At 43.2% G+C, this 23703-nt stretch overlaps 1 protein-coding gene across 1 annotated transcript in view; it reads left to right on the top strand.

Annotated features, from left to right (window-relative positions):
* tmem132e (transmembrane protein 132E) overlaps positions 1-23703 on the top strand; it is a 679389-nt gene that overhangs the window by 563551 nt on the left and 92135 nt on the right. Inside the window, exon 7 of the mRNA XM_068009881.1 lies at positions 17297-17573. Within this exon, the coding sequence (XP_067865982.1) occupies positions 17297-17573 (277 nt within the window). The remainder of the gene's footprint in view (positions 1-17296; positions 17574-23703) is intronic.

Genomic DNA, 23703 nt, shown 5'->3' with positions numbered 1-23703 from the left:
AGGAAGTGCAAAGGAAATCAGTTTTCTTCGATACAGGAGTGAGTTGCCTCACATCCCTTCCATTCCATTTTACATGCCATGTACATTTTACAGCAAAACCATATTTGGTGTATACAGCCCGAGGGTTTTTCCATGGGTCCAGCCCCTCAGTTCACTACGGCAGGAGGACCTTATACAGTGGTCTTTCCCCATTGAACCTTTGCAGCGGCTGCCCCAAGCTTTAGTACATCCCTCAGCACGTAGTCCTGGATCTTGGAATGTGCCAGTCTGCAACACTCGGTTGTGGACAACTCTTTGCACTGGAAGACCAGCAAGTTTCGCACATACCAAACAGCGTCTTTCACCGAATTGCTGGTCCTCCAGCAGCAGTTAGGAAGAACACAGGAAGATAAGAACAGGAGTAGGCCGTTCAGCCCCTCAAGCCTGTCCTGCCATTCAATGAGATCATGGCTGATCCGCGGCCTAACTCCATATACCAGCCTTCGGCCCATATCCCTTAATATCTTTGCTTAACAAAAATCTATCGATCTCAGATTTTAAATTAACAACTGTTCTAGCTTCAACTGCTGTTTGTGGAAGAGAGTTCCAAACCTCTACCACCCTTTGTGTGAAGAAATGCTTCCTAACATCTCTCCTGAATGGTCTGGTCCTAATTTTTAGACTATGCCCCCTAGCTTTAGAATCTCCAACCAGTGGAAATAGTTTATCTTTATCTTTTCCTGTTAATATCTTGAAGTTGATGTTTATCTAGGTGTGCATCCCTGGGAACAGCCCGTAGAGCACAGACTCGTGTTACCGAGCTGCTTGGGATGAACCTCGACAAAAACCACTGCATCTTTTTCCACACCTGCTTTGCAAAGACACATTCCAGAAGGAGATGGGCAACTGTCTCTTTCCCACCACAGCCACCTCGAGGGCAGCATCATGATTCTACTGTCTGTGCTACTGACATTGAAAACACGGAGAGATTCTAGGTCCAAGAAACTGTTGACTTGTACTTCTGAGGCATGCTCCTCTTGTGCACACTTTGCTAGTTTTCAAACCACAGCAATTAGTATTGCAGTAAATTCTCTGCAGACAAAAACATAAATCTTTGAAAACCCTAGGTCTGCTTATTTATTAATTCCAATGCAGACAGCAGGCCAAATTCATGCCTTCTGCTCATTGTCATGATTTCTGCATGCAACCAGTGCTAACTGCTCTGTTGATTGGCTGCATGCATCAGGGGCCCCAAAATCAACACTTGCTAGCACTATTTAAAGCTAACCTGTACCTCTTAAAGAGGAGATGCATTGTGGCTGGAGCAGCTGCTGTGTGTCATATAGGAAGTGAATCTGTCCTGGAAAAAATGAGCAACGCCACAACATGGGAGAGAGTGGAATCCGAGGTTTTCCAACACAGAACTGGCAGTCTTGGTGGAAGAGGTAGGAAGGAGGAGAGATCTCCTGTTGCTGCTTAAAGCTTGTTTACATTTCAGAGGTTAAAAGAGGGCTTCGGCTGGAGCGTTGAGTTCTGAAATGGCAATGCTGATGTCAATTCAGTGCTGCTTGCTGATTGACTTTGCGATCTGCCTGCTCTGTATATTTTCAGCTACACGTGTGCACGAACACCCTCAGCAAATTGGCATGTGGCAATTGTCACAGCAGAAGCATGCATAAATGCAACGGATGCTATTTTGATCCCCAAACAACACCCATAGTGCCCAAACAATGGGTGCCATCAAACTTAATTTTGTGCCCACTATCTCTCTTCATATAGCTGGTTATACTTCACAATTTGTAATCACCTATTGCTTTCAGTTGGTTCAGACTTATACAAAATCCTAATAGAACTAATTAACTTGTTTCTTGTTTTAAATTATCCCTATATCCTAGCCAAAAAAAATGTTCATCTATTGTTTCAATTTTTTGTTTTTCTTTTCTTGTTAATGGACGAACTACATTGCTGCTTCCTAGTTTCAAATTTTTTGAAAATAATTGGATTTTCTCTCCAGATAACATTCATTGTTCAGGTTCAGATTGGAATCTTTCATGGTGTTCAAGCATGAAGTCAGCTCTAAGTCAGGACCTGAGAATTTTAGAAATGTAAAGTCAAATCACAGCAGCTAGAAAAAAGCTCTTTTCACTGTAATAACTTTTGAAATCATTGACACTTATGTCAATGAAGTCTTATGTTGATAAAATACTTTGAGTTTGCAGTATTTTCTTGTATGTTTTAAATTAGCTGAGAAATCTGTTTCATTTATCTAGATTAATTAAGGATATGTTAGGAATTAACTCAAAGGATTAAATTGTGCTGCAGGGACAAGATGGTATAAAGTCGAGAATCCTCATGAATATGAGAGGCTAGGCGGTTAATATTTGTTGGGTCTCCATGAGGAGAAAGGATCACAAATATTCAAAAGAATTATAGACCATTTAGTCTAATATTAGTAGTGTAAATAATCAATGCTTGAGAAAATTATGTGGGATACTATCAGTGCCTGAAGACTGCAAACACCATAAGGAGTAGAAGCAATAGGGCATGCAACAGAAGACATTTAATTTAGATGCTGTGGATGTACGGTTGCTATAATCTATTTAGATTTTCGGAAGACATTTGATAAAGTTCTACATGTGAAACTTTAAAGATTAGATGTCATGTAGTTATTGGTAAATGGGTGGAATAGGTTTAAAAATAACTTCCTAATAGATAGCAAAATGGAAAGGATTCTGTGACTAGTTGAGATTGGTTATGAGCCTCATTATTTCTAAGTAATATGAGAGTACTTGGTTTAATGATAAAAGATTTGCTGATGACATCAAACATTGCCTGAGTTGTTGCTAGACAATGGCAGCAGGCGCTTGATGTTTCAAATGGTTCCAACTTTGCATGTGAATCCTTTTCTAACTTTAGAAACTTGTATGAATATACTTGACATAGTAATTTGATTGTGAATATATTTAGCTTTCTTATTTATGAGAAAAGAATTTTATCTATTGCTCATCAAGTATAATCACGACTAAAAAAAATGAAAATCTTTCAATTTAATCTGAAATTGAAATAATTTCTTTACTATGTAATTTCCAATCTATCGAAATTAATACTTATCATGTTTTTGAGCATAATTGGAAAGTTACAAGTCAATGTAGTAGTTGATGATCACCATTCATTAGTCCCCTAAAAATCCCAAAACCTGAGGAAGCAGACATTTAACTACCCAACATGGTTTCATTGATGCCAGCTCCACCATGCCTAGGAGCAATGTAGCCATATTTGTCCCTGTCACTTTGTACTTATTGGTTCTTGGAAAATTTACAACAAATATTGAATGAAAAATTGACTCCACGCAGCTCTGATCTTACTTAAGCCAGGGTTCTGGTGCACCGACCAGTGAGTTATATTTAAAGTTTATCAGACACTTGCAACTTTCACTATCACGTATTAGGCCTGACACATTTTAAATGCCTAGTGACAGCAAAGTAACAGAGTTCGTAGTGTAACGAAGATTGGGAGTATTATATGGATCTGGACAAATAAATTGGATGCACTGTAGAATGATACGTCTACATTAGGTTAATATATACATACATTGAACCAGGAAATGTGGAGCGCTCATGAATGGGTATATCAGCAAATTTGGAAATAATTTGGTTCTGATTATTGACTATTAAATAAAGATATACAGATACTATGAAGTGGGGATCATGAAGGCTAATCAAGTAAACACATGTATCTTATGTATCTCCAGTGCATTCAGTAACTGATGAGAGGTTACTTTAATCCTATCTTAACTCCTGGCCGAGGCGATAATACCACCTTCAACAGGACATCAATACATGAGAGTAGGTTCACAGAAACTTACAATAATGTTTCCTTCATTTCTGGTGTGACGTAAGGAGGAGAAATTAACAAGAAGGCATGTAAAAGAAAAAGAAATTGAGAAAGGACACAAAAATAAAGGGAGAGCTAAGAAGAGCAAGGAGAGGACACGAGAAGTCATTGGCGGATAGGATCAAGGAAAACCCTAAGGCTTTCTATAGGTATATCAGGAATAAAAGAATGACTAGAGTTAGATTAGGGCCAATCAAGGATACTAGTGGGAAGTTGTGTGTGGAATCAGAGGAGATAAGGGAAGCGTTAAATGAATATTTTTCGTCAGTATTTACAGTAGAGAAAGAAAATGTTGTCGAGGAGAATACTGAGATTCAGACTACTAGGCTAGATGGGATTGAGGTTCACAAGGAGGAGGTGTTAGCAATTTTGGAAAGTGTGAAAATAGATAAGTCCCCTGGGCCAGATGGGATTTATCCTAGGATTCTCTGGGAAGCCAGGGAGGAGATTGCAGAGCCTTTGTCCTTGATCTTTATGTCGTCATTGTCGACAGGAATAGTGCCGGAAGACTGGAGGATAGCAAATGTTGTCCCCTTGTTCAAGAAGGGGAGTAGAGACAGCCCTGGTAATTATAGACCTGTGAGCCTTACTTCGGTTGTGGGTAAAATGTTGGAAAAGGTTATAAGAGACAGGATTTATAATCATCTTGAAAAGAATAAGTTCATTAGCGATAGTCAGCACGGTTTTGTGAAGGGTAGGTCGTGCCTCACAAACCTTATTGAGTTTTTTGAGAAGGTGACCAAACAGGTGGATGAGGGTAAAGCAGTGGATGTGATGTATATGGATTTCAGTAAGGCGTTTGATAAGGTTCCCCACGGTAGGCTATTGCAGAAAATATGGAAATATGGGGTTGAAGGTGATTTAGAGCTTTGGATCAGAAATTGGCTAGCTGAAAGAAGACAGAGGGTGGTGGTTGATGGCAAATGTTCATCCTGGAGTTTAGTTACTAGTGGTGTACCGCAAGGATCTGTTTTGGGGCCACTGCTGTTTGTCATTTTTATAAAAGACCTGGAAGAGGGTGTAGAAGGGTGGGTTAGTAAATTTGCGGATGACACTAAGGTCGGTAGAGTTTTGGATAGTGCCGAAGGGTGTTGTAGGGTACAGAGGGACATAGATAGGCTGCAGAGCTGGGCTGAGAGATGGCAAATGGAGTTTAATGCGGAAAAGTGTGAGGTGATTCACTTTGGAAGAAGTAACAGGAATGCAGAGTACTGGGCTAATGGGAAGATTCTTGGTAGTGTAGATGAGCAGAGAGATCTTGGTGTCCAGGTACATAAATCCCTGAAGGTTGCTACCCAGGTTAATAGGGATGTTAAGAAGGCATATGGTGTGTTAGCTTTTATTAGTAGGGGGATCGAGTTTCGGAGCCACGAGGTCATGCTGCAGCTGTACAAAACTCTGGTGAGACCGCACCTGGAGTATTGCGTGCAATTCTGGTCACCGCATTATAGGAAGGATGTGGAAGCTTTGGAAAGGGTGCAGAGGAGATTTACTAGGATGTTGCCTGGTATGGAGGGAAGGTCTTACGAGGAAAGGCTGAGGGACTTGAGGTTGTTTTCGTTGGAGAGAAGGAGGAGGAGAGGTGACTTAATAGAGACATATAAGATAATCAGAGGGTTAGATAGGGTGGATAGTGAGAATCTTTTTCCTCGGATGGTGATGGCAAACACGAGGGGACATAGCTTTAAGTTGAGGGGTGATAGATATAGGACAGATGTTAGAGGTAGTTTCTTTACTCAGAGAGTAGTAGGGGCGTGGAACGCCCTGCCTGCAACAGTAGTAGACTCGCCAACTTTAAGGGCATTTAAGTGGTCATTGGATAGACATATGGATGAAAATGGAATAGTGTAGGTCAGATGGTTTCACAGGTCGGCGCAACATTGAGGGCCGAAGGGCCTGTACTGCGCTGTAATGTTCTAAATTCTAAATAGTAGAGATATAGATTGTATTACTATAAGCTTAAGTAGCCTATTTAATATGACAAGGTATACTGAATTCTCCCGGTTTCCTGGCCAACAATTACCCTCAATCAACACCTCCAAAAGCAGACCAACTGATCTTGTATCTCATTGCTGTTTAATGGTCCTTAATGTGTGAAAACTGGCTGTTGTGTTTGCCTAAACAGCAGAGACTACAGTTCAAATGCAATTGATTGGCTGTAACACACTTTGGGACATACTGAAGATGAGATGTGAATGGTGTTATATAAGCACAAGTTCTTTCATTTTATTGTGTGAAAATTGATCTGACATATAAAAATACACAATTTGATGACTTCTGGTGCTCCATTTTGGGAACAATTAGCTGTTCATTGAAGCTCCTCAGTCTCATCCGCTCCTTCCATGACAACATGCACTGCACTGTACGGTTTGATGGCTCCGTATCCGACAGTTTCGGAGTGAAAAATGGAGCGAAACAAGGTTGCGTCCTAGCCTCTATTTGGCATCTTCTTCTCCATGTTCCTGACCTTCACCTTCCCTGCAGATATGGAAGAAGTCTACTTGCACACTAGATCAGACAGCAAGCTCTACAATCTATCAAGGATGAAAGCAAAGACAAAAACACATTGCATCCTGATTAGATAACTCCTCTACATGCTGATGATGCTGTGCTTGTCGCTCACACAGAAACTCAGCTACAAAGACTCATTGACTGTCTCTCCCATGACTGTAACTTGTTCTCCTTGACTATAAACGTCAAGAAAACCGTGGTCATGGGACAAGGTGTTGCATCTCCATTCCTGATCACACTCAATAACACCCCACTGGAAGTGGATATCAAATTCTGCTGCCTTGGGTTCACAGTGTACCGACAATCTGTCCCTTGATGCAGAGCACAATACGTGCATGGGATATCACCAAGCGACATCCAATTATCAACATTATAAATGGTTTGTGTAACTTTTGGCTTTTTCCCTTTCTCAGCTGAACCAGACTTACATAAACAGCATAATTTAAATTAAACCAAAATCCTTATTAAGCCACATAGATAAAATGTCCATATGTTCCATAAATTCCCTTCCCAAAGACATACCCTTGTGTGTGAGTTCAGTGACAAACAATGCATTCTGCGATAGGTGTACTGCCATTGATTTCAGTGGAAATGAAAATTGGGCTGAGTGGGTGTTCCACTGTGCCAGTTTACTGCCAGGAAAGTTACCTCCCACCGCCCCACCGCCCACACCATGCCAAGTATCCTATAACTGCGCCCACCCCTTTCAATAAATAAAGGTTGACATACCAAATAAAGGCACATCGCACCTGTCTGTTTGCTTTAAAAAAGACTTCTGCCAATTTCCTTAATAATTCAGGTTCAAAGGTCCCATGCCATTATAATAAAAGAAAAATACTGTGGATGCTGGAAATCTGAAATAAAAATAGAGTACTGGAACTACTCAGCAGGTCTGGTAGCATCTGTGGAGAGAGAAACAGAGTTAACATTTCAGGTCGATGAACTTTCATTAGAAATTCCATCCATTATGTTTCGAATCCACCCAGGGTTACAGGCATCTCCAAGACATACAATGTTCCTCAGACTGCTGTTCTTACCGCATCCTGAGATCCACACTCAGTGCCATGTGTCGCCACATGTATGCACTTGACCTCTCTTCCCAGCAGCACTGACTCACCCTATCTCAAAGCAGTCCTGCTCTGCAGCTTCATTTCATCCTTCGTCTTATCTGACGCTTTAACAAAAAACTTCTTATCTTCCTTTCAGGTGTTAAGGAACACAAGCTCTAACAACTCATGGGTACCAATGTCCCTAAAGATCTTTCTTCCCCTTCACACCCCTCTGACCCCATCCCTTCTTCTAATCTCACCCCTTGCCATATATTCACAATACCCTCTGAACTTCCCCTCTCTGACACTGAACAATCTTTACTTAGCAAAGGATTCAGTTTTATCCCCTTATAGCCCCAACTCAATGAATTTCGTGCTCGGCACAACATTGAGCTGTTCTTCCATTGCCTTCGTCTCCGGGTTCACCTCTTTGGCCAGGAGTCCTCCCCCCGACCAGTGGACCCTTTCATCCAACTCCAGTATTCTCCATCCACCTGAACCCCTCCCTCTGGCCTCTTACCCACTCTTGATCTTTTCATTGAAAACTGTCAGCATATCGACCGTCTTAATTTCTCTGCTTCCCTCACTCACTCTAACCTGTCTCCCTCTGAACTGGCTGTACTCCGTTCTTTCAGGTCTAACCCAACATTGTGATCAAACCTGCTGACAAGGGTGGTGCTGTAGTTGTCTAGCACACATTGCAGAGACTGTGCTTCAGACACGTCTACCTACCTCCTCCAGACCATGACTCCACAACCGATCTCCTCTGGAGATCTTCCCTCTACAGCTTCCCACCTCATAGTCCCACAACTCTGAACAGCCTGCTTCTTCCTCTTTCCCAAAATCCACAAATAGGACTGTCCTGGTAGACCCATCATTTCATCCTGTTCCTGCCCCACTGAACTTACTTTTTCCTATCTTGACTACTTTTTCTCCTCTTGACCAGGTGTTCTGATGAAAAGCCATCAACCTGAAACGTTAACTCTGTTTCTATCTCCACAGATGCTGCCAGACCTGCTGAGTATTTCCAGCACTTTCTGTTTTTATCCCATGCCATTATATCCTATTCGCAAAAGTTGCAAGCATACACAGAAGTTAACTCGGAGCTCTGTGTTCAAGCCTTGTTTACTTCCTATAACAACATTCACACAAAAGGTGCCCGAAAATCCATTAACCCCCAACTACTTCTTTTTAATGCCATGTGCTTACTTGCTTAGTCTCCTAACCTGCTACTTCTACAAGTATGCTCCCTAAGTGAGGTGAGGATGAGCGAAGGGTGGCTACTCCAGCACTTTAGAAGTTTTAGATGACTCTCGTCTCAGAGAAACAGTAGTGACAGAGGGATCAACTTCCATCATCCTTTCCCATCCAGTGCCAAGGCATGTCTGAAGCTCCCTTTTTTGTAGGCATTGGAGGAGGCCTTAAAGAAGCAGTTCAGTGTCACTGTCCAGAGAGACAGCAACTTTTTGCACTCACTCCCTGCAGCACACTGGTGTTGGGTATAGAATCACAAGTGCGACTGGTCAGTGCCCCACTCAGGTCTTTGAAGCCCTGCGAATGTGTAATGTTTACACTGGCCCTCAACATATCCACTGAAACGTGGTCGCTGCCCTTCCAGAAGTCACCAAAGTCCTTACTATCTTCTCCTTGTGCCCTGTTGCTGCGGAAATATGGTAATCTGTCACTGTCTCCGGGGCATCCAGCAGGAAATCACAAATTTGTTCCAATCTGTTGCAGATCCAAGCAGTGGACTCCTCTGCTTGTCCACCATTTGAACCATATGCATGAAAACCATCTATAATTCATCCATATGCCATCAATGCTTCCTAATCATTGATCTTTGGAACACTGGCCTCTGAGATCTGGACCATGACTTCTCAGTCGGGGTCAGTCTTTTTTCCCTTCTTTGTGGAGGGCGGCACTTTCCTTCTCTTCCATTATCAGGCCCTTATTCTCATTAGTGCTTCACCTAGTCACAATCCTGCTGACTCATTACTTTCTCCCAAATGGGTGTCTCTGGCTGATGCTGAAGTCACTACAACAACAGAAACAACTTGTATTTATATAGCACCTTAAACATAATAAAATGGCCTAACGTGCTTCACAGGAACATTAATAAACAAAATATGCCAAGAAGGAGATACTAAGGCAAATGACCAAATGCTTGGTCAAAGTGGTGGGTTTTAAGGAGTATCTTAAGGGAGGAAAGGAAAAGCAGAGAGGTTTAGGAGGGAATTCCAGCGCTTAGGGCCCAAACAGCTGAAGACACAGCCGCCAATGGTGGAGCAATTAAGATCGGGGATGCTCAAGAGTCCAGAATTAGATGAGCGCAAATATCTCGGAAGGTTGTGGGGCTGGAGCAGGTTATGGAGATAGGGAGGGGAGAGGCCATGGACGGATTTTAAAACAGGGATGAGAATTTTAAAATCAAGCAATTGCTTAACCAGGAGCTAGTGTAAGTCAGAGCACAGGGATGATGGGTGAACAAGATGTGGGATGTTAAGACACGGGCAGCAGAGTTTTGGATGACCTCAAGTTTATGGAGGAAGGCGGGAGGCTGGCCAGGACTGTTAGAATAGTCAAGTCATGCAGATGAGCTGAGGCAGGGGTGGAGTTGGACGATGGTACAGAGGTGGAAATATGCAGTCTTCATGGTGCCACGGATATGTGGTTGAAAGCTGATCTAGGGTCAAGTATAACACTGAGTTGCAAACTGTCTGCTTCAACCTCAGACATTTGCCAGGGAGAAGGATGGAGTCGATGGGTAGGGAGCAGAGTTTGTGATGGGGACCAAAGACAATGGCTTCTGTCTTCCCAATATTTAATTGGATGAATAGTTTACTAACCAGCTGCTCTGGGCTAATTCTGGAATAAGTGAGATGCCATGATGGAATTGGTGGTGAAATGGCAGCAACTGAGGCCCTAGACGTGTCAGCAGATTCCATCCTGAAAGTGCTTGGGAGATCACTGCAACGGCTGGGCTTTTCTTGTAAGGCAATTCCTATGATTTAAAGCACGGAACAGCTTTTTTAGTTGTCCCCTTACTGATATTGCCCCTTGAAGAAATAACAGTTAGGCAGCACTGGGCGTGGGTCCAAGGCCTCTACAGTACTGGGAGTGGCCACTGCTCCCGCTGGCGCTACTGATACTGCTGAGCTGTCAGCCCTCTGATTCGCCTGCAGCTCATGGAGTTGGGATCCCCATCTTTAAAGGGATGAGGATCCCGGCTCATGAAACTTTGATGTAAAAACACTGGAGGATCGCTCTGGGCGAGGCAGACTCCCCCTGCCTTTTCGGCCTGGCACCGGGAGCCCCGCCTCCTACACAAAATCCAGTTTGACCAAGGTTGGGAAATAAATATTACATGGTACACAACATTTTGAAAAGACAGACAGAATGGAAAAGGAGGAGGAGTTGCCCTGATAGTCAAGGATGACATAAGGACAGTAGTGAAAAAGGATCTTGGCTTAGAAGATCAAGAAGTAGGGGCGGATTTAACCAACCCCCTGAAATCGGTGGTTGTGGCAGAGGGCCCAGAAAATGGTTCCGGGAGAGGCCTGCCATGGGCCTCGACGCCAGGAAGGCCCGGCCCCATACTGCTGGCTGCGGCAAGGCCTCGTGGCAGACCCCCCACCGCTCAGCAACGGGAGCCACATTTCAATATTTAAAAAAATGCTAATTATTGAATTAAATACCTGCTCCCGCCTTCCATTCCGGTGCCATATTGAAGCCGGCGTCTCTCCAACCATTGATGTCAGGCGGAACACTGGTGGGGAGGGGGAGCTGTTAAGTTTGTCAGTGTGGGAGAGCGGGGAGCTGGTTAAACTACTTTCATTGGTCAAGGGGGTTTTGGGAAGGGTTAAAGATTAAAGTTTGTGAACTTGTGGGGGGGTGGGGTGCAAGGTAAATATTTTTGGGGGAATAGGGCAAGGAATGAATTGTTTGGTCATTGGGCGGTTGGGAGCGGGATTTGAAACATTTATGTAACTAGTTTGAATAAATTCTGAGTGTCTATATCTTTAAAAACTCAGATTAAATATAAGGGCCTGGAACCCTTAGCGCTTGCACAGTGGCACCGGACGCCATTGCCAGGGACGGGACCACCTGTCCCCTTCATGTCAATGGGGAGGGGCAGTCCGCCCCAGCGTTGTAAATGAGCTGCCGTGTTTAATATCACGGCGGTTCCGCAGAGCTAAGCCCTTGCGTGAGTGCCGCCATTTTTTAACACCACCGCCAATTATGGCGACTGGAACATAAGATGAAGCCCATCAAAACAATATGGGTGGAGATTAGGAATAGCAATGGTCAGAAAATATTGGTGAGTGTAATTTATAGGCCACCTAACAGTATTTAGACCTTTGGACCATTAAAGCATTAAGCATGAAATAATTGGAGCTTGTAACAAAGGCAATGTAATAATTGTGGGGGGGATTTAATGTTCATATAGACTGGACCAATCAAATTGGCAAAGATGGTCTGGAAGATGAGTTTGTAGAATGCTTTTGTGACAGTTTCCTGGAACAATGCGCTGTGGAACCAACTCGTGTTATGATCCCCATAAAGATCAACAAACAAATGGAACCAAATTTACTGAACAGCCCCAATAAAAAAACCAAATGGATAGGATTTCACTTTTTTAACTCCAGCAACCAAACCAAATTAAACATAAATTAAACATGAAATAACAGATAAATCATGGTCAATAAAAATAGTTTACAGATTTCATGTTAATTATCATTTTCAACAAAGATAGATCTCACAGATTTACAGGGTAGTCCTCTCAGCAAAGATAGTACTGAGCAGCCTCAAAGTTCCTCAAAATTTTGAACTTCTTCAGATAGATTTCCAACTCCTGTTCCTCTAAGATGCAGATACTGATGTAATATCTTCTCATCAATAGCGTGCATTGCAGTCTTCCCTTCAACATTTCAGTCTTGTCGCTTCTTGAACGTGTTCAGTCCTGCTCACAATAGTCTTGATGGTGAGTTTTCACCAATAACTCTTTAAATCACCAAAAACAGCTGCTGCAACTCATATTTGCCAACAGCCACCTCCCAGAATCAGGTTTCTGTCTCTTCAGCTTCTGTGCCAAACAGCCTGCAGCCTGCTTGAACTCTGCAGTCTTCAAATCTGAGCCTGGATGCCTTTGGTCAAATGACTGTATTTTATCTGGTTACCACTAGTTTCAATTTCCCCAGAAACCTGAAGTTTTTACTTTCACTTCCAAGTTAGGGTCTGCCTCAAAAAAGACAAGCTTTGAAACCAGAGTCAGGGCACCTAACAGAATTCAACAAGTCATCTGTTCAAAAAATAGTCAGCACCTGCTCCTCTACTGGTCTCGCACCACGTACTCCAGCACACTAGGGATAAAGCTATTTTAGATCTAGTATTGTGCAATGAAGCAGGGTTAATTAGTAATCTCATAGTAAAATATCCACTGGGAAATAGTGATCACAACACAGTTGAATTCCATATTAAGTTAGAAAGTGACATACTCCAGTCCCAAACAAGAATTTTTAATTTACATAAACACAGGTATGAGGGCAGAGCGGGCTAAGGTTGATTGGGTAAATAGACTAAAAGGTATGGCAGTAAATAAGCAGTGGGAAACATTTAAGGAAACAATTCAATTCAACAAAAATACATTCATTATAAAAACTCAGCAAGAAAGATATATCCGTGGCTTACTAAGGAAGTTAAGGATAGCATTGGATTAGAAGAAGAGGCTTATAATGTGACAAAGAATAATAGTTAAACTAAGGATTGGGTGTGTTTTAGAAACCAGCAAAGGGCCACCTAAATTAAAAGCAAAATACTGCAGATGCTGTAAATCTGAAATAAAAGCAAGAAATGCTGGAAATACTCAGCAGGTCTGGCAGCATCTGTGGAGAGGTCAGTGACCCTTCATCAGAACTGACAAATATTAGAAATCTAAAAGGTTTTAAGCAAGTAAAGTGGGGGTGGGGCAAGAGATGACAAAAGAGAAGGTGTTGATAGGACAGGGTCACAGAGAATAACTGACCAGAAGGTCATGGAACAAAGGCAGACGGTATGTTAATGGTCAAGTGAAAGACAAAACGTTAGTGCAGAGAGGGTGTTAATTGACTGTAAAATGAACAGCCCTGGCTCCAAGCACAAACATTAAAAAAACAATGGATAGGCACAATAGAGCCAAACTAAACAAGCTGAGATCAAATGAAGAAAAATGAAAAAATAACTAAAAATAAAAAGGGGGGCCCGTCATGCTCTGAAATTATTGAACTCAATGTTCAGTCCGCTAGGCTGTAGCATGCCTAAGTGGTAAATGAGGTGCTGTTCCTTGAGCTTGCGTTGATATTCGCTGGAACACTGCAGCAATCCCAGGACAGAGATGTGAGCATGAGAGCGGGGGGTGGTTGAAATGGCGAGCAACCGGAAGCTCGGGGTCATGCTTTCGGACTGAGTGGAGGTGTTCCACAAAGCAGTCACCCAATCTGCATTTGGTCTACCCAATGTAGGGGAGACCACATTGTGAGCAGCAAATACAGTACACTACATTGAAAGAAGTACAAATAAGTCGCTGCTTCACCTGAAAGGAGTGTTTGGGGCCTTGAATAGTGAGGAGAGAGGAGGTAAATGGGCAGGTATTACACCTCCTACAATTGCAGGGGAAGGTCCCGTGGGAAGGGGATGAGGGGGTGGGGGTAATGGAGGAGTGGACCAGGGTGTCATGGAGGGAATGATCCCTTCGGAATGCTGACGGGAAGGGAGGGGAAGATGCGTTTGGTAGTGGCATCACGCTGGATGTGGCGGAAATGGCGGAGGATGATCCTTTGGATGTGCAGGCTGGTGAGTTGGAAAGTGAGGACAAGGGGAACCCTGTCGCAGTTCTGGGAGGGAGGGGAAGGGGTGAGGGTAGAGGTGCGGGAAATGGGCTGGACACGGTTGAGGGCCCTGTCAACCACAGTGGGGGGGGAGTCCTCGGTTGAGGAAAAAGGAAGACATATCAGAAACACTGTCGTGGAAGGTAGCATCATCAGAGCAGATGCGTCGGAGACGGAGAAACTGGGAGAATGGAATGGAGTCCTTACAGGAGGCAGGGTGTGAAGAAGTGTAGTTGAGGTCGCAGTGGGAGTCGGTGGGCTTATAATGAGTATTAGTAGACAGCCTATCCCCAGAGATGGAGACAGAGAAGTCAAGGAAGGGAAGGGAAGTGTTGGAGATGGACCATGTGAAGGTGAGAGAAGGGTGGACATTAGAAGCAAAGTTGTTAAAGTTTTCTAGTTCCAGGAAACCGCACCGATACATTCATGAATGTAAAAAGAGTTGGGGGAGGGGACCTGAGTTGGACTGGAACAAGGAATGTTCGACATATCCCACAAAAAGACAGGCATAACTAGGACCCATCCGGGTACCCATAGCAACACCTTTTTCTTGAAGGAAGTGGGTGGAGTTGAAGGAGAAGTTGTTCAATGTGAGAACAAGTTCAGCCAGGCAGAGGAGGTTAGTGGTGGATGGGGACTGGTTGGGTCTCTGTTCAAGGAAGAAGTGGAGAGCCCTCAAACCATCCTGGTGGGGGATGGAGGTGTAGAGAGATTGGACGTCCATAGTGAAGAGCAGGTGGTTAGGGCCAAAAACTGGAAATTGTCAAAGTGACGTATGGCGAGAAGAGTCGCGGATGTAGGTGGGAAGGGACTGGACCAGGGGAGAAAAGATCGAGTCAAGATAGGAAGAAAGAAGTTCAGTGGGGCAGGAACAGGCTGAAACAATGGGTCTGCCGGGATAGTCCTGTTTGTGGATTTTGGGAAGGAGGTAGAAGCGGGCTGTCCGGGTTTGCGGGACTGTGAGGTTGGAAGCTGTAGAGGGAAGATCTCCAAAGGAGATGAGGTCAGTGGCAGTCCTGTGGACAGTAGCTTGATGTTCGGTGGTGGGGTTATTGTCCGGGGGAAGTAGGAAGAAGTGTATGAGAGTTGGCGCTGAGTCTCTGCAAGGTAGAGGTCGGTACACCAGACAACAACAGCACTGCCCTTGTCTGCAGGTTTGATGAAACCTGGGCAACCTAAAAGTTGACAAAAAGGGAAAAAATCGAAATGGAGAGTAAACTAGCCAAAATATAAAAACAGATTGTAGGAGCTTTTACAAATACGTAAAAAGGAGAGTAGCTAAAGTAAACCTTGGTCCCTTAGAGGCAGCGACAGAAGAAATTATCATGGGCAATGAGAAAATGGCAGAAGCATTGAACAAATATTTTGTATCTGTTTTCACAGTACAAGGCACAAATTACGTACCAGAAATAGAGGGTAACTAAGGGGCTAATAAGAATGAAGAACTTAAGGTAATTAATACCAGCAAAGAAAAAGCATTCGAGTAACTTAAGGCATTAAAATCTGACAAATCCCCAGGACCTGATGGCCTACATCCTAAGTTCTAAAAGAGGTAGCTGCAGAGATAGAGGAGGCACTGGTTGTGATTTTTTAAATTCCCTCGGCTTTAGAATGGTCTCTAATGCGAGAGAGAAAACAGGGAACTACAGGCAAGTTAGCCTGGTATCAGTTGTCAGGAAAATGCTGGAATCTATTATCAAGGAAGTCTTAACAATGCACTTTGAAAAACATAGTATGATCAGACAAAGTCAACATGGTTTTACAAAAGGCAAATTTTGTTTGAAAAATTTATTAGAATTTTTTGAAGATATAACTAGTAGGGTAGATAAAGGGGAACCAGTAGATGTAGTATACTTGGATTTCCAAAAGGCATTTGATAAGGTGCCACACAAAAGGTTAAGATAAGAGCTCATGAAGTTGGGGTAATATATTAGCATGGATAAAGGATTGGTTAGTGGGCAGGAAGCAGAGAGTAAGGATAAAAGGGCCATTTTCAACTTGGCAAACTGTGAGTAGTGGATTACCACAAGAATCAGTGCTGGGGCCTCAGCTATTTACAATCTATATTAATGATGTAGACAAAGAGATTGAGAGTAATGTATCTAAGTTTGCTAATGGTGCAAAGCTACATTGTTGGTTGATTCTATGACAAGACAATTTTTACATGGTCTGTGACAAGACAAATGCTCTTTTCTCAATCATTCTGTCATCTATTCTTGTGGTTGTGCTAAAGGAGTATTAATCCTACTTGGGCAAGCCAAAGCATGACCTTTGCAATAAAGTGCTGCTCTTTAAAGTGGTGAGTGAATTCCCACCCACCCCCAAATGTTCCCATCATAGCCACAATGCCATGGACACTTCTAAGCAAAGACAATGGGCTTTTCCCATCAGGTAGAGAGAGAAAATGGATGCAGTGGCATTCTCAGGCTGCTCTTGTGGATCCCCAGAGCCCTAGAACAGAACACCTGCTTGACTGTAGTCGGTACATATGCAAAGAGAGCAACAACAAGGGAAGGGAGAAGTGCTTATAATTGCTGGCATCCATGTGATGAATTGTTTGGGCGTACCAGCCTCTTACACTGCCAGTGTTGCGAAGCAGCTTAGGATCTGTGATCCCTCCAAGGTGAATTTCCAGGACACAGCAGGCTTTGGAGGGAGGCATCAAGTGGAGACTAGGCATTTGTCCACAGCAATTGCAAATCACCTCAAGCATACTGACATACAACTCCCAGCAACTGTCTTTAGCAAGACTTTGACAGAAACCTTGAGAAAAGGTATCTAGCCAAATAATATTTTGGCTCCTTTGTATATCCAATTGGCTGATGCAGCTGAAATATTACAGCTTTTTGAGGCCTTGCCAGATATTGCATAGTCATTACAGTGGTTGGCAGGATGCCATGAGCCCTTTCATATAATAGTAAAGAAAATATTGTTTTTTAAATTTCAAAGACATATGTTAGTTTAACATTTACCTTGCTGTACGTGTGCTGTATTTTTCAGGCCCACTCGTGACAGTGAGGATGAAGATGAAGAAGAGCGAAGCAAAACACGAGGCTGCACTCTACAGTACCAGCATGCATTAGTACGAGTGTTCACACAATTCCATACAACTTCCTCAGAGGGCACCAATCAGGTGATCACCATGTTAGAACCTGACTGGTCAGTGGATGTCACTGATCTAGTCAGGGACTTCATGAGAGTGGCAGACACAAGAATTGCACAGATCATGGAGGGCAATGTACTGGGTGGACGAGAGCCTGGAACAACTATGTTCAAGGTTAGTTTTTTGCCTCAGAATTGTCTGCTTGTTTTCTTTGGTCATTTAGAGATGATAGTTCAGTGTCTGCAGCAGGATGAATTTACGTGTTTGACACAAAGAAAAATTACTGCGAACTTCAACTTGCAAAATGCATGTAATATTATAGTATGCATTACGTGAGTTACTACTTCAGTTAGAATGTAACAACATAGTGACAGCCCAAACCATGCTGTACTATGCCATTTGACTATCATGACCTCCACAATGGGTTCACTCAAATCTTGGGTATTTTCTGTTGTTGAGGAACTTATTGATATTGGTGGGTACTTGTAAATTACAGCCCCTCTCTAAAGTCATAAGGAGTTAGCAGGAAATGACTGCCTTTCTATGTTTTAATACTTTCCTAAAGTGCGCACAGAAATTTACATAGTGTGATACCTAAAATGTGTTGACATGTCTTAAAACCTATAGTAAAGGAATAAAATTAGGCAGACAGACAAACATACAGATAAATAGACAGAAAGACAGGAAATTTTTAAAGGCTTAATGGACTTAGTCATTTTTTAAGATGTCGTATCATGGTATGCCATCCTCTTATTTATTCATTCTCAATATGTGGGCATCACGAGCAAGCCTGGTATTCATTGCCTCTCATTACTTACATATAGACCAGAATGGGTCAGGATGACAGGTTTCCTTCCCTAAGTTGCATTATTGAACCAGTTGGATTTATATGACAATCCAACAGCTTCATGGCCACTTTACCAGTTTATTTTATTACCATAGTTTTTTTAAAAAAAGCTAAATTCATATTACCAAAATTTCATGGAGGATTTGAATTTATGTTCTCTGGATTATTAGTCCAGTAACATAGTTATTATGCTACCGTGTCCTGTTTTTTTGCACCTATAAATATAATAATCTCAGGAGTAGATTACTGCCTTGTAATCACCACTAAGAATCTCTTATTAATTGTATATCAATGAGTGGGTAATTGTATTCAGATGGTGGGTATTAATTGGGGACTTATCCGCACTCATATATAGAGGAGCAGACTGAAAGAGGGGTTGTTGATTGGAGGTGCCTGATGTGCAATGTGTGTTTCTGTAAATAACAGCTTGTACGTGAATAAAGACTAAGCTCCAGTGTTCTATCCTTTCAGTTTTGCCTAATATGTAGTACTTTATCAACTGCCTTTTGAAAGTCCATATATACAACATCAACTGCACTGCCCTCATGCACCCTTTTTGTTACCTCATCAAAAAACTCAGTCAAGTTAGTCAAACACGTTTTTTCCTTAAGAAATCTGCGCTGACGCTCCTTTGTAAGTCCATGCTTGTCCAAGTCCCAAGAGGGTTAATGAGGGTAAGGTGGTGTACATGGACTTCCAAAAGGCATTTGATAAAGTGTCACAGCACAGGCTTGTCGGCAAAGTTAGAGCTCATGGAATAAAAGGGACAGTAGCAGCATGAATGTGAAGTTAGCTGAGTGACAGGAAACAGAGTAGTGGTGAAAGGTTTTTTTTGGACTGGAGGAAGGTCTATAGTGGGCTTCCCCAGGGGTCGGTGTTAGGACCTCTTCTTTTCTTGATACATATGAATGACCGACAGAGCACAATTTCAAAATTTGCTGATGACACAAAACTTGGAAATATTGTGAACTGTGAGGAGGATAGTGATAAACTTCAAAAGGACATTGAGGAATTGAAAATAAAAGTAAGGATATGATGCTTCAGTTAGAGTCATAGAGCGATACAGCACCGAAACAGGCCCTTTGGCCCAACAAGTCCATGCCAACCATCAACCACCCATTTATACTAATCCTACATTAATCCCATTTCCCTCTCACATCTCACCTTCCCTCAAGTCTCATACCACCTACCTACACTAGGGGCAATTTACAATGGCCAATTTACCTATCCACTTGCAAGTCTCTAGCATGTGGGAGGAAACCAGAGCACCCGGAGGAAATCCACACAGTCAGAGGGAGAACTTGCAAACTCTGCACAGGCAGTATCCAGAACCGAACCTGGGTTGCTGGAGCTGTGAGGCTGCAGTGTTAACCAGTGTGCCACTGTGCTATGGTGAGACCACATCTCGAATACTGTGTGGAGTTTTGGTCTCCTTATTTAAGAAAGGATGTAAATACATTGTAGGCAGTTCAGAGGAGGTTTACTAGATTGATACCTGAAATGAGGGGGTTGTCTTATGAGGAAAGGTTGGACAGACTGGGCTTGTTTTCACTGGTGTTTAGAAGAGTGAGGGGAGACTTGAATGAAATATATAAGATTCTGAACAGTCTTGACAACGTGGATGTGGAAAGGATGGTTCCTCTTGTGGGTGAGTCCAGAACTAGGGGGAACTGTTTTAAAATTAGGGGTCGCCCTTTTAGGTCAGATGAGGAGGAATTTTTTCTATCAGTGTTGTGCGATTTTGGAACTCTCTGCGTCAGAAGGTGGTGGAGGCAGGGTCATTGAATATTTTTAAGGCGAAGGTAGATAGATTCTAGTTAGGCAAGGGAATCAAAGGTTATCGGGGGTAGATGGGAGTGTGGAATTCGTGATACAAACAGATCAGCCATAATCTTATTGAATGGCGGAGCAGGCTCGAGGGGCTGACTGGCCTACTTCTGCTCCTAATTCGTATGCTCGTATGACATAAACAGGCTGGTGGAATGGGTGAACAAGTGGCAGATAAAATTTAGTGCAGAGAAGTGTGCAGTGATTCATTTTGGTTGGAAGAACGAGGAGAGGCAATATTAAAATAAAGGGCACAATTCTAAAGGTGGTGCAGGAGCAGAGGGACCTCGGAGTATATGTGCACAAATCATTGCAAGTGGCAGGGTAATTTGAGGAAATGATTAATAAAGCATTTGGTATCCTGGGCTTTATAAACAGGGGCATAGAGTACAAAAGCAAGGAAGTTACGATAAACCTGTATAAAGCACTGGTTCGGCCACAACTAGCGTATTGTGTCCAGTGCTAGGCACCACACTTTAGGAAGGGTGTGAAGGCATTAGAGAGGATGCAGAAAAGATTCATGAAAAGAGTTCCAGGAATGAGGAACTTCAGTTACATGGATAGATTGGAGAAGCTGAGGCTGTTCTCCTTGGAGAAGAGAACATTAAGAGGAGACTTGATGGAGGTGTTCAAAATCATGAGGGGGCTGGACAGAATAGATAGGGAGAAATTGTTCCTGGTGGCAGAAGGATCCAGAACAAGAGGATACTGATTTCAGGTGATTGGCAAAAAAAGCAATGGAAAAAAATGTTTACGCAGTGAGAAATTAGGATCTGGAATGCACTGCCTGACTGTGTGGTGGAGGCAAATTCAATCTTGGTCTTCAAAAGAGAACTGAATAATTATCTGAAGAGAAAAAAATTGAGGGCTACAGTGGAAAGGTGGGAGAGTGGGACTGGTTGAGTTTCTCTTGTAGAGAGCTGGCATAGACACAATGGACCAAATGGCCTCCTTCTGTGCTGTAACCATTCTATGATTCTATGGCTGTAATTTTACATACACCCCGCTCCAGGAGCGGGTTGGGAGGTGGGGTGGGGAGGGTAAAATCAGGTGGGATGGCAGGAGGTGTCTTGCCCATCATGTACCCACCTCTGCTGGTATTTTACTAATTAATAGCTAATTAATGGCCACATATTTTAGCAGTTGCAGGGTGGCCCACACCACACGCGAGTCCGCCAGCTATACCCTGGCAGCCTGACTGTGAGCTCGGTGGGGCATCCCTCCTGTTCGGGCACCTCTGCCCCACAGAGGGCCTTCCCAGCAACAAAGGCTGTCCCCGCTTGAAGATCCCCACCACCCCCCACCCGACCTCTCATTTGTCTGCCACCAATGTCACTGCAGGGACTAAGGAGCTGCTGGCCCTCTGATTGGCCGGCAGCTCTTGGCGGTGGGACATCCTGCCTTGGGGGGGTGGGGGGGGGGGGGTAGAAGCCATGACCTCAGGCAACTAATTGCCTGATGACCATAAAATCTGGTCCTGGCTTCCAGGGCCGGCAGAGATCAGTGTGCACGCCTGCAGCTTTTCAACCAGTGGGTGGGCCACCGCCTCGGCATTAAATCCCGGCCCAAGATTCTAAGTGACTGCTAATTTTCTCCTGGATTATTTTTTCTAAAGCCTTGTCCACCACCACCATTAAACTGAATGGCCTCTAATTGCCAGGTTTATCCCTCCCCCTTTTTTAAACAAAGGTGTAACATTTACAATTCTCCAGTCCTTTGGCACCACCCATGTTTCTAAGGAGAATTGGAAGATTATGGCTTGCACCTCCATAATATCTACCCTTACTTCCCTGACCAACCTAGGATCCATCCTGACCGAGTGATTTTCCCACTTTAAGTACTGCCAGCCTGTATAGTACATCATCCTTATCTATTTTTATCTCATTTGGTATTTCAACAAACTCATTGTTTACTGTAGCTTTGGCAAAGTCCTCTTCCTTGGTAAACAGAAGAACTAAGAAATAGGAGCAGGAGCAGGCCATCCAGCCCTTCTAGCCTGCTCCGCCATTCAATAAGATGGCTGATCTGATTGTGGCCTTAATTCCACTTTCCTGCCTGCCCTCCATAACCCTTGACTCCTTGTCAATCAAAAATCTCTCGAACACAGCCTTGAATATATTCACTGGGGTAGAGAATTCCAAACACTAATGACCCTCTCAGAAGAAATTCCTCCTCATCTTCATCTTAAATGGGAGACCCCTTAATTTGAAACTGTGCCCCTTAGTTCTAGATTCCCCCACGAGGGGAAACATCCTCCCAGCATCTGCCCTGTTAAGCCCGCTCAGAATCTTATACTTTTCAATAAGATCACCTCTCAATCTTCTAAACTCCAATGAGTATTGGTCCAACCTGCACAACCTTCCCTCATAAGACAAACCCAACATCCCAGAAATCAGCCTAGTGAACCTTCTCTGAACTGCTTCCAATGTAAGTATGCCCCTCCTTAAATATGGTGACCAAAACTGAACACAGTACTATAGATGCGATTTCACCAATGCCCTGTATAGTTGCAGCAATACTTCCCTACTTTTACACTCCATTCCCCTTGCAATAAAGGCTAACATTCCATTTGCCTTCCTGATTACTTGCTGTACCTGTATGCTGACTTTTTGTGATTCATGTACAGGGACACCAAGGTCCCTCTGTACCACAGCATTCTGAAGTCTCACTCCATTTAAATAATAATCTGCTTTTCTATTCTTCCTGCCAAAGTGGACAATCTCTCTTTTTCCCACATTATACACCATCTGCCAAATTTTTGTCCACTCACTTAACCTATCTATATCCCTTTGCAGACTCTTTGTGTCCTCCTCACAACTTGCTTTCCTACCTATCCTCATGCGTCAGCAAATTTGGCTACAATAAATTCGGCGCCTCCCTCCAATTCATTAATATAGATCGTAAATAGTTGAGGCCACAAGAGCACAAGAAATAGGAGCAGGAGTAGACCATATGGCCCATCGAGCCTGCTCTGCCATTCAAAATGATCATGGCTGATGTTAGGATTCAACTCCACTTTCCTGCCTGTTCGCCATACGCCTTGATTCCCTGAGAGACCAAAAATCTGTCTATCCCAACCTTAAATGTATTCAACGATGGAGCATCCACACCCTCTGGGTTGCACACCTTTCAAAATTCCTTAGATTTGGGAACGGTCCCATCAGGTTGGAAATTGGCAAATGTTCCACTGCTTTTCAAGAAAGGAGGGAGAGAGAAAACCAGGAACTACAGGCCAGTTAACCTAACATCAGTCATGGGAAAATGCTGGAATCTATTATGAATCCAGCCCCTTTAAAATCTTAAATGTTTCAATGAAATCACTTCTTATTCTTCTAAACTCCAGAGAATACTCACCATAGGACAACCCCTCATCCCAGGGACCAATCTCGTGAATCTTTGCTGCATTGCCTCCAAAGCAAGTATATCCTTTCTTAAATGTGGAGACCAAAACTGCACACAGTATTCCAGATGTGGTCTCACCAAAACCCTGTACAATTGTAGCAATACTTCCTTATTCCTGTACTCCAATCCCCTTGCAATAAAGGCCAACATGCAATTTGCCTTCCTAATTACTTGTTGTACCTGCATGTTAACTTTCAGCGTTCCTTGTACAGCACACCCAAGACTCTT

Source organism: Heterodontus francisci, chromosome 30 (genome assembly GCF_036365525.1).
Source record: "Heterodontus francisci isolate sHetFra1 chromosome 30, sHetFra1.hap1, whole genome shotgun sequence".
NCBI lineage: Eukaryota > Metazoa > Chordata > Chondrichthyes > Heterodontiformes > Heterodontidae > Heterodontus > Heterodontus francisci.
The sequence above is the reverse complement of the archived record's forward strand: the minus strand, read 5'-3'. Positions and strand labels throughout refer to the sequence as shown.